The 12,170-nt window shown below is 33.2% G+C and overlaps 1 protein-coding gene across 1 annotated transcript; it reads left to right on the plus strand.

Moving 5' to 3' along the window:
- Positions 1 to 535: 535 nt before the first annotated feature.
- Positions 536 to 9,699, plus strand: LOC105278353 (J domain-containing protein). Its single transcript, XM_011337388.3, has 4 exons — positions 536 to 869; positions 3,093 to 3,194; positions 3,299 to 3,415; positions 4,135 to 9,699. Exons 1-4 carry the CDS (start codon positions 786 to 788, stop codon positions 4,354 to 4,356), a joined length of 525 nt encoding a protein of 174 aa, XP_011335690.1. The 5' UTR covers positions 536 to 785; the 3' UTR covers positions 4,357 to 9,699.
- The last annotated feature ends 2,471 nt before the right edge of the window (positions 9,700 to 12,170 follow it).

The following is a 12,170-nucleotide window of genomic DNA, read 5'->3' on the forward strand; positions in this document are numbered from 1 at the left end:
AGCCTACTTAGAAATTAAGTGTTACGGAGATGCGATAATTGTGCCTCCATTCGACTAGAGGCTTCGCATAAGCATTACACGATCCGGTTAGCCTTGCTGCGCCTGAGCACTATCTCTTGATAAAGAGTAATGTATCGAAACATAAGAAGACGCAATTCTTCTGACGTATCCTGACATCGGAAAATTCTGCTGCAATCTCTTGCTTTTAATGTTATAATTTTCCATAATCTCTGCGAGGAGAGAGGAGAGAGAAACAGAAAAAAAGAGTGAAAGAGAGAGAGAAACTATTCAGAGACTCGATTGTTTCGGATTCAATTTGTCAGGGTTTTCAGCGACGGAGGAAAGAGAAGGCAGGTTTCAGAGAACTGTGTTGAAGCGCCAGAGGGATGTAGCCCCTTTATTGCGCGCAGAAACGACGTCGGCGACGAGGAATGGGAAGGTATCGGTGCGGAAGGGGTGCGGGCTTGGGATCGCGAGTACGCAGCCGCGCGAGGTTCCCCGGGAATCGGGTCTTTCCGGGTCCGCGACACGGTTTTCCCTTTACTCGGCTCACTTTAGCACCCGTGGTAGTCAGCGACGTTACACTCACGGACTCACTCGCTCGCAACAGGTGACGAGGATCTCGACTGACCGGGTCAGACGCGAGAAGGATTCCGGCGAGAGAAGTTTGGACAAAATACATATATCTGGGCTGCTCGGTCAACGGCTACGGTTCCAGCAGCGTCCAGCGTCCGGAACGTCCGAAAAGGGAAAGGCGAGAAAGAGTTTCTAGGAGAAATTGCGAAATGAGTGTCGAGGACGCCATCAATTACTCACCCAACGAGGAGGAGGACTATTACGCGCTGTTGTCCTGCGACGAGTCTTCCACGGTGAGACATGACACATTGTAATCGATTTATTGCGCTTCACGTGAACTGCGACTCGCCATTTTACTGCCATTTATCGTACAAAAATAATATAATGTTACGGTGTATAATCGTTAGAAACAAAATAACATCTCGTCTAACATTTAGCGCCGGGCATACAAAAAGAGGAAGCTAAATTTTATGAGAAAGGTGAAAGAATATGTGTAGGTTGTTACATGAATGTTGGATATATATTTTCCACCTCTTTTTCGCATGACTCTATTAAGATTGATCTTGTGTTTACAACATTTTCTAACGCGATCTCTTGTTTTGCGGGAAAGATTTGCCCCTCGAAATATTTTGATGATGCGTTGAGAGTGTTTAGTTAATTATTTTCGATCGTTTATTCATATTGTAGATATCTAAGAAATAGAAAGTGTTTACGTTAGCACTTTTTAATGTTATATACATAGAAAATACATTTGAATCATCATTATTACTAAAAGAATTATTGTGATTTTTCAAATACGAAGAAACAAATGATTTACACTTTCTAATTTACACTGTTTCGTTTTAAATGTCTATCCGAAATAAACGAATGCATTATTGCTTTTATCGATCGAAATATACCATAGGCGTTACCCAACTAAGCTTTTATGTCTGAAATAATCATATTGGAGAACAGATATAGCGTGAAATTACAATTATAAATTGAAATTTGTAAAAAAGACGTGAAGAATTTAATTGTAATAATAATATCTTAGTAATTAAACGTTTGGCAATAATTTACTAACACGTGTATTAAATTACAGTTTATTAATGTTTATTGATGTATTTATATTAATTAATAAGATATATCTCAAAATATTTTATTACACAGCTGTATACATATATCAAAAGTGTATTAACTGTAGTGCGATAATTGTGTAACTCAATTTATTTATGTATCTGTAATCTGATTTTATTCCTAATTTTTGATATTCGATGATTCATCATCATATCACACAATAACATTAATTTATTGAGGTAATACCATTAGTATACAAAATATTATGGAGACGATATAATCTAATCAATTATGAATAATAAACACAATCGTAATAATGTTAATGAATTAATCGCAACTTTCGCTGTTACGTACATCAGAATAATTTTCTACATTTATGTGCTGAGATAATTAAATTGAACGTGGTGCTGCTCCTCTGTAATAATTATGTCTCCGAAGGAAACTGCAATTTAGACTCTGCATTAATTGAATTCTTGATCAACACAATTACGCGTAATCTCGTTTGTTTCTAGTTCACGGTATGCTCACGTCGTGAGTTGCGCAACGATGCATTTCTGTTGAAATCAAATCACATTCTCTATCGAGTGAGAGATTGGTTTGATTCGTAAATGATTGAAATGCATTCATTGTTCCATATTTAGCGATTAGTCAAATCGCAACGAGACATCAATAGCGAATAAGAAAATCGATTCGATTCAAAATTCTATGTTATCGATATAACTAATACATATTTGCATAAGATGGTAAATTATAAATTCGAACATATTATTTATTTACAGTTTGGCGTATCATTCTTTATCAATATTATACAATAGATGCCAGACAATTTAACGAAGATAACGTAATAGAAAGGTTATTTGCCTCTCAACTCTCGCGTATTTACGTTTTACTAACGTTATCTTTGGACTGCTGATAAAAATTCAGTCTCCTGTCGATAAACCGTTAGCATGTTCATTACATTTCGCTTCTATCAGCAAGCAATAGTACAAATATAATTTTACGGACGGCAAAGATATTTAAAGATATTTAAATCTGCGTGCTGTGATACAAACTAATGTAAATAATTATTAAAGTATTACAAAAGAGTAAAAATGATTAGATTTATGAGCGAAACTTTTCTCTTTGTATTGTTAGAACCTGAAGACTGTTGAATATATTTAATTTTCCTTTTTTCAAAAACTTTTTAAAAAGATATTTAGAATATTATTTTATTTTGAAATATTATATTATTTTAAAAAATTATGCCGTCTAAAGGAATGAAAGAATTAAAGTAATATTCTGTTTTAATTTCACTTCTTTCGTTTAATATATCTGATTATATGTGCGTTTTAATTAAAAAGAGAAAGAGCCAAAAGACAGACAAAAATAATTAACTTTAAAATAGAAACAAATTAAATTTCCACTCTTACCATCAAATATAATATCCTAGATACTATTTTATTTATTATTTCAAAAATTAGGTTGAGCAGATTACAGCGGAGTATAAAGTATTAGCTCTACAATATCATCCAGACAAGAACGACGGAGACAAGGAAGCTGAGAAGAAATTTCAGCTCTTAAAGGTGCGTCTTCCACGCAGGAAGGATCGATCAATTTTATCGAATTATTATTTATAATTACGCTCTCAAACATCAAACTGAGCTCTGGTATATTGTTCGTATCACAGTATGCGAAAGAGGTCTTATGCGATCCCGAAAAGAGAAGCAACTATGACAAATGGCGGAATAGCGGTATCAAGATCAGTTATAAGCAGTGGCTCGGCATGAAGGAACACGTGCATCAGGTAAAATTTAACAATTAATAGTCGATTCGTTTGACTATAGTATTATTTGGTATAACATTTTTAATAAGCTTTTAATGTGCACGCTTGCCATCTAAGCGTAATAAACTCGTGTTGTGACATAAGCTCGTTGTAATAATAATTTTATCATTATTTATTTTTTCGATATGCAATCGCGTACATTAATACTGACCAGTGCGTCTGCATCGAACAATTAAATGCAATATTTAAAAGAATCATCTTTCCATTTGCTTGATTAACTGCTTATTTTGAATATTCTCATCTCGAAGAATCGATGAATTGCATCTGACAAAATAAAATTTTATTTTTCATTAGACGCAGGCACATCGGACGATATTAATATATTCCGAGAAAAATTGCGCATCATGAAATAAATTGTTTGTGAATGAGTGAGATTATCATAATGAAGAGAGACGTTATTTCAAAAGGGTGCTTTTCAATAGATTCAGTCTATTGTATTGAACGCAAACAGCAGCGTATGAATCGAGTGACTCATTCATAATACTATTTGATGTCCAATGCAAGAAATTTATACATACACTCTCTCGTTTCTGGTTCATAAATTAATATCAAAGCAAGGTGTGCCTTCCACGTGGCCAATTAATTTCATCGATTTGCCGTACACCGAACGCACTTTCTTTGATTAATTAAGGCGCGTCCTGTAATCGCAGTAAAGAACCAGAAGCTTTTCCTGTTCACAGACCATGCACTGGAGTACGCCGAAGACGAAGGACAGGATGCTGCCGGATACTGGAGAGGCAGGCGGTTCACCGGCTCATGTCAAAGGCCACTCCACAAATGCACACAGGCGAGCCTCCGAGGGTGGAGCTTCGAATCTCTACTATCGTTCGGGCCACGGCGTACCGTTCGATTATCAGGAGTCCAATCAGGTTGTCAATAAGTTCCGTAATTATGAGATTTAAAAGATCCCCGGCGCACTTCTCACTCGAGCCGACTTCATTGTACCGGATGTTTTTATGAACGCAAGCATAAAGTATACTAGACAAATATCTATGTGTACAAGTATATGGGACGTTGGTCCGATCGCATTGGCACAATACACAACATCGACACGTTTGACAAGTTAGCGAGTCTCGTGAACTTCATTATTCACTATCGAGCAATTATTTAATTGTTAATAGTTTGATGTAATTTAATTTGTGATCATTAATATAATGATGTTCTGTTTCATTTTGTTCACACACCTTCGTAATCGAGAGAGAATTATTGGCGCGTTGTTTTGTATTGTGCTGTGATCTTTTATTGATTATTATTTATTATTACACTTTTGCAAAATTGTTAAATAAATAATTTCTCTGAAAAATTACGCTAGGTTGGAAATCTTGGCGTTGCACATTGAATGATTTTCTAAAAAGATATTATACATAAAGCGTGCTTCGCGGCTTGTGTTATTTAAGGTGCATGTGTCAATTTGATCGAACGAACGACCCCGTATACGTGTACGTGCTCGCGATCGCGCGTACATATGTGTGTCGCCTTCAGATTTATATTTTGTTATACTATAAATAAGCACGCGACGGATGGAAAAAATCGAGGAACGCTGGAGAGATCGTTTATATTATTTGAGCCCTCTTTCCGAAGTCTCCTGAGTAATGTCTAACTGAGACCGGTTGCCGTTTTATGCACGTACTCTTGATCTTACGATGTGTGTAGCGACAGAAGTCAGACGATGTAGCGTCGAGGGTTGTATAGTTATCTGTGATTCCGCGAATAAATTTTCCACTAGAAATTAACTGGTCGTTTCTCAATCGTGAATTCTGTCGAACGAAATACTTAAGTGCTTTCCCGGAAAAACTTTCCCGGAGAAGTTTCTTTAATTCAGTCACGTGTAAATATTAAATTGAATTCTAAATACTTATCGGATGTAGTCTATCGGGTGTAATTCATTGTGAAAGCAACTTCTAACGATAGTATCAACGTTTTTATCATTATTGTTCATAATTACATTCCCCGGTTAAAAAATTATATTTCAACATTTACATTTACAATACGTCGATAATAGAATTAAAGAATAATTCAATCGGGTTTTCGAGTATAGTATCGCAACGCTGAAACTATCAGCTACGACGTTCTAGTGGAAGAACGTAAATATATAATATAAAAATGTATTTTGTTAAAATATAAAATATAGGTAGAACATAAGAATTTAAATTTAATAATATATTTAATAACATATTTAATAATCATTCCTCGTTTAATATATAATAGTTTAATAGTTACATTATTATACAGTTCTATCGAACAAATATTGTTAACGATTTTTGTAAAGTTATCTTGTTAAATATTGACGTTTTCAATATTTTCTTCGGGAAATTTCGCGAAACGTTGAAGCGCTTAAGTATTTCTTTCAACAATGAAACTAATCGACGATGGCGCACTTGTACCTGTGTCCGATGTCAAACGCAAAGTATAATGTTCTTTCCCGATGACAATTGCGGCGATTTACCTCCATTCCATTAAATCACGTTTCGCTCATGCGAATCAGCCGTGTTCTTTCAAAATCGTGGAGAGTCTAAAACGATGCAGTTTCGACGAATCATTTTTCGATACTATAAAGATGCAGAAGAGGATATATATACATACACGCCGAATAAATAAAGATGAAGCCGGATTATTTTTGTATATTTGTAGCGTCGAAATATGAACTCGCTAAAGCTGTATCAATTTGCACATCCAGCAAAACTCAATGGTTCTCGCTGAATTTTGACGAAATTCATCTGCATCGTATTTTGTGTATTTTGATGAATCTACATCTTCTCAACGTTCGATGCAGCAGTCAAGAGAATTCGTCGGTGAATTGCGTTTGGCATAATAATTGAAGGAATGCCTACTTATAACCAGTAATTAATAATAACTTAGCGACAATTAATCCTGGATGTGTCGATGTGTATAATTCCTTGCAATAGCGCGATAAAAAACAATAAGTGTTCCTTCGAGGATTTTCTCGTTAATAAACATTCCATGTCATTAATGTCTTCTGATTAAGATTTAAGCATTTTCCTGGATGGAACGCATCTATCGTGTGTGCTTAATATTCCCAAGTCTTTAATATAAAAACTTAAATGTAAAATATTAAAAAGAAATAAGAAAATTATGCACAACATTACAAGCTAATATGAAAACTTTGTTATACAAGAAATATTGTAATATATTTATATAGTTATATAATAAAAATACTAGAATTTCAATAAACGACATGTATATAAAATCCGAAATATCACAGTGCATAAATAATTAAACACGGCACGTTCAACTCGAAAATGCTTAAATAGGATCAGAAAACATTAATGACACTCGATCTGAATCAGTCAATCTTTCTTCCCACAAAAGAGAGTGTGATCTCTTTGTACCCTCTAGCAAAGTTTAAAACATATCACAACAGGTCGATTTCGTCTTCCTCTTTCCATTTTACTTCTGAGTTTTGATAAAAGAACCTGACAAAAAGAAAGAAAAAAAACACATCTTATCTGTACAAAGTAAAATAGGAAGATGTAAGTGGGGTAAGAATTGAGACCAATTGAATAAATCGAAGTTATATTATGCCTACACAGGCAAAATAAAAATCGTTGGTGTATAGTTAGCAAGTGCCAAAAAATATAAATAATATTAGTATTATGAACAAATAATTCAATGATATTTTAATTTTGGATTAAAAAATATTTTGTTTAAATAATAGGAGATACACACAGATATACACACTGCATTTGCAATTAAAAGAATATAAACTTCTTTACCTTAACTGCTATGGGGCACAAAAGATAAAAAAATAATCACAAATTACAAATGGAAGAGTGAAGATTTTGATCATTTATTCTAAATCTTTACAGATAGAATGTGCATGTGTATGTATGTGTGCATGTGTATGATATGTCTCTATATCTCATCCCATTTATAACAGACTCACCTGTACCCTTTGTGCTTTGTGACATTATAATGAAGGATGCCGCGTTTTTTATAATTCAAAATGCCAAAATGTATAATTATTAATAAAGTTTTTGATTTAAGTTTTAAATTCTAAGTTTAAACAAGATAGCAAAGTTTGTAGTATTATTTTGATATTTCTTATTAATTTCCTCTTGTAAAAAGATTATTCTTCTTAGAATTAAATTATTGGAAACTTATTACTTATATTTTATTTTTTCCAAGGATTTCAATTTTTCTGCTTTATCTTAAATATTAAGAATCGCATTGACAATGCGAGGATCTAAAAGACTTGCTAATTGCAATCAGTCATAATTTTGTCAGAATCACAGTTTCAAGTTTGTATTTAAATGTTATAAATATACAAAGCCAATAAGCAAGTAGATCAAATAGCAAATTATTTACTTATTTTGTAGCATCGAATTGCGATATTGATCAAACAATTTTTCCTGACAAATACACTTTTAAAATTAAAAAGTAAAGACACACACATATAGTTATTAAAGTACAGAATAGTGTGTGTGTGTGTGTGTGTGTGTGTGTGTGTATATATATATATATATATACTATATTTGGAAACAAAAGTGTGGACGCGCGCGCGCACACACACAAATAATTACAATAGTAACGGAAATAAAGAAGTGGACATGTCGGGAAAGCTTTTATTCGTTTTCTTTATTGATTTTATTCTTTTAGTTTCCTTATATTTCTGAGAAAGCTAAGCAAATAACTTGTTGTTTGATTTATTCTACGATCGGCTTCGAGTAAGCTTCATAGTAGAACGCGGTTAATCAAATTAGTCGAACATGTAAGCATTCGTTTGCGCTTCGTGGGATTCGCTGCGCGATTGATACTTCTTTAAACTTACGGAATGACAAATGCATAGTTAAATTCAATGACATATCTTCGATAAGTCGTTAAAAAATCTTACACATATAAATTTTTTCATAAATGCATCATAAAGAAGAAAAACATAGTGCTAAGAATATATCTTGAATATATCTTATATTAAAAATTGTTTATATTTCTGGTTTTTACGTTATTGATACATTTTCATGATGTCTGTTAGGAAAATATATCAGAGATATAAATTGAAGATTTATCTGGATAAATAATCAAATAAGAAACGAACGAGCGAGTTACAGAAAGTATTTTAATCTCGTCACGAATGTGTCACGAAGTTTAGAATAGATAAAATGTATTGGACAACGAGGAGCATTCGCGAAATTTTCTCTAGTTTGCTGACACTTTTCCAAGGTACGAAGAAAGTGGCAATTAGGTCGATAAGTTTGTTAAAGTTAAATGAGGAATTTGGAGAAATTGTACGGACGGAATTTCCCGTCTTTGGCACTGGTAATATCCACGTATACGTGCTAGAAGAAAATAAGATGTTATTTATTAGAAAATTATATTATTAGTATAATTTCGCACAAATGTACGAAAGAAAGCAATGCGTAAGTAAAAAGTTAACTTGATTGTCATGAATATCATTTATTGAGCGACCAAGACTGGATATTATGGATATTAGACTCAAATTAAATTAGCAATACTAATCAAAATGAAGATAACAAAAGAAGAACCGTTGATCCTAACAATGTTCCGTTAATTTTATTATTTCACGTGACAGATTTGACGGTTCAAGGACTTTTTTGTAAGAGGTTCTTCATTCTCGCTGCTGTCGAAAATTGACTGGACCATTCTATATATATGTACTGTATACCCATATTTTTCTAGATGGGCCCAAGAGATTCTGTGGCCTGTGGGACATATGCCTACATATCTTACCTATCTGTCGTTTATGAAGTCCTATTGCCATCCTCTCGAGAACAAGGTCGGAATCTGTTCAAATGCCTATCAGAACGATGCTCATGACGTTCGATATCGACATCTCTCTTCTACGTAACTATACACAGGCATTTGTGATATTGTGATTCAGTGGAATGGAATACAAAATTTTACTTCTTTATTTCTTTCGTGAACAATTAAGGACTAAATTCTCTCAACCATGGTAATTCCAACAAATCAAAATTCAAAGTTAATACAATAAGTATATTTAATCTATTATCATCGTGTGTCTTGTGCAGCGCTTGCTGATTGGCAAACAGTATTTTCGGCAGTTCTCACGGGTTATGCGTATTTTTGCGTGCGTAGCAGTATGAATGAAATATAGGTGCGTGTGAATATATCTATATATTTAAATGCGTAATCAAATATATAATATATATATATATACATATATATTGTATATTCGTCTCGCGCTGGTCGACGCGGCGATGTATTACTCATATCACGAGAAGATTCAATAAATGTGTTTAATTATGAAACACTGTTTTGCAATTTAATCAACCTTACTGATATGATTTTCAATGATATTATTATTGTCAAATTTTATTAATGACTAATAAATAATTAGCAGTTTAATAATTTTATGATAAACAACTATCAATTACGTAAGTAAATTCCGAGTCTTTAAGTTCATTATCTCTGTGTGTGTGTGTGTGTGCGCGTGTGCATGTGTATGTGTGTTAGAATTGTTTGTAAAGAATTAAACATATCGGCACTGTAATATTATTTTTTCAAAGTATTCTGCATAATTTATATTTTACATTTTTACATTTGAGTTTTTAAATTTATTTCTTATATTTGTACCATTTTTACAATATTCTTCGTTGTAGTTTTTATGCTCTTTCTATGACTTACAATAAATATAATGAAAAATATAATGGCAACGGATGCTTTGTGTAATATATCGTGTGCATGATACAATCTTGTGTTGAATTATTAATTTATCAGTCTCATTTTTTAGTATGCATTAATTAACTGTTTGCAAAATGAACAGCAATGTTACAATGGTAATTCCGATAAATGTTAAACTGACGTTGACAATAAATCAATAACTGTTTTATCTTTTCATTTCACTTGCATTTTTCCTTTATTTCTTAAATGGAAGCAAAGGTAATATTTTTCTAATCATAGTTAATATGAAAATATTATCTTTGGTAATTATAAGCAAAAATGAAAAATTTCAATGCAATAAAACAACTTGCATCCGTTTGAAAATTATCTCTCTTTGATTTAATTTATTTTAATTAATAAAAAATAATATACTAAACATTTAGTAAAATATCTGGAACATACAATTAAAAATGACTTATTAATTATACAATTTTATAGATTATTATCGATTTGAATATCTTTCTTTCACGGAAACTTGAAATTTTCTATTTTTTATTATTACATTTTATCGATTGTACTCCATTTGGTGCGTACTATTTTCATAAGTTGCATGAGAAACTTTGTTTTCTATGCAGAATAGGAGTTTGGTGTACCGCGCCGGATGATTGGGAACTGGAGCGAAACATTTGGTTTTCGCTTCGGAGGTTTCTCCGCAATTTCAGTCATTTTAACTGACCTTGTTCTTCTACGATTTTTATTTGTGTAGTGTATAGGGTATTATAGAAATTAATTTTTTCTTTTAATCTATTTTTCCTTTCAATGTAAAATGTAAAAGTTTTACTAACGTGCAAAAGTCACAGATACACACAACTTAGATATAAATAATCTATACAAATGTTTGAGTTAAGGCTAAATTTGATGTTGCTTTTCTGAATTATACTACAACCTTTCAAGCTCGATTTACTCATGCAACAATTGTAGAATATTCTTTCTCAGTCTCTACGATCTTAATTTATATTATACATATATTTATACATAAAATCTAGGATCGACTAATTTTAAAAACTTTTTAATAATATTGAAGCTATACGATGTGTTGGGAGATATCAAATATACTTTTTAAAATATGATTTAGGAAATGCGGATAATTGTATAAAATAATTAATAAATCTCGAACATCTTTTTGAGAACATATTCACTCGAAATCATTAAAGTTGTACTTTATTCACATGTTTAACGAATGAAATTGTATACATCATCTTGATGCACAGATGGATATCCAAAACGCTAAAGATATCTTTTCCATCTGGCATATAATTTTACAATTGCATTTTACGTGCCAGCTTCCATACATTGTACCAAAGTACGAAGTCAGAACGCAGTTCTGTAAATTCATTCTTTACATTCTCCTTGAAAGAGAGAGAGAAAGAGACGCGTATAAATACTCCATTCCATCTCTCTATGTAACTGCATAGAACGCACTTCCCTCCATTGAACTGCAAACAGCCCTTTGAATGCCATTATACTGTCTACTGTTGTTACTGCTTAACGTTGCGTCCGTAAGTGTGGCTGCGTTAGATAACGCGAGTACCGGCCGTTGTTTCCGATCAGGTTTGCCGACAACTTGCTTGCAGCTCGTATTGGAGCGCCGAGCGTGTGTCAATTTAAACTTTGACCTACCAGCAACGCTTCCATGCTGCTCGCCATAAACCACCCACGCTTCTTCCTTTAACCTTCGTCCAGCGATCTCGTTCGAGGAGAACGCGCGCTTCGTTATAATTTTTCCTTCAATGAAAATTTTGAAAAGAAAATGAGACCATGGAATAACTGCCTGCGTGTCGCGGAACTTCGAAAAAAAAGCGGAAAAACAGTGAATGATAAGTCGTATCGATAAACGAGAAGAATACGAGAAGAATCTTGTAGATTTATAATAAAAAGTACTTGTCCGCGCGCTTTTGTTACAGTTACACTTCTCACGTATTGAGAAAAGTTGCTGATACGAGAGAAAAACGAAGCGCCTTGTGGTGTGCTCTTTGTAACTGAGCTTAATCCATATCGGCACCGAGCGGAAGAGAAACATGCCGGTGGGAAGGAGGACGAATCGATATCTCTCTCGTTG

This window comes from Ooceraea biroi, chromosome 10, assembly GCF_003672135.1.
Source record: "Ooceraea biroi isolate clonal line C1 chromosome 10, Obir_v5.4, whole genome shotgun sequence".
Lineage (NCBI taxonomy): Eukaryota > Metazoa > Arthropoda > Insecta > Hymenoptera > Formicidae > Ooceraea > Ooceraea biroi.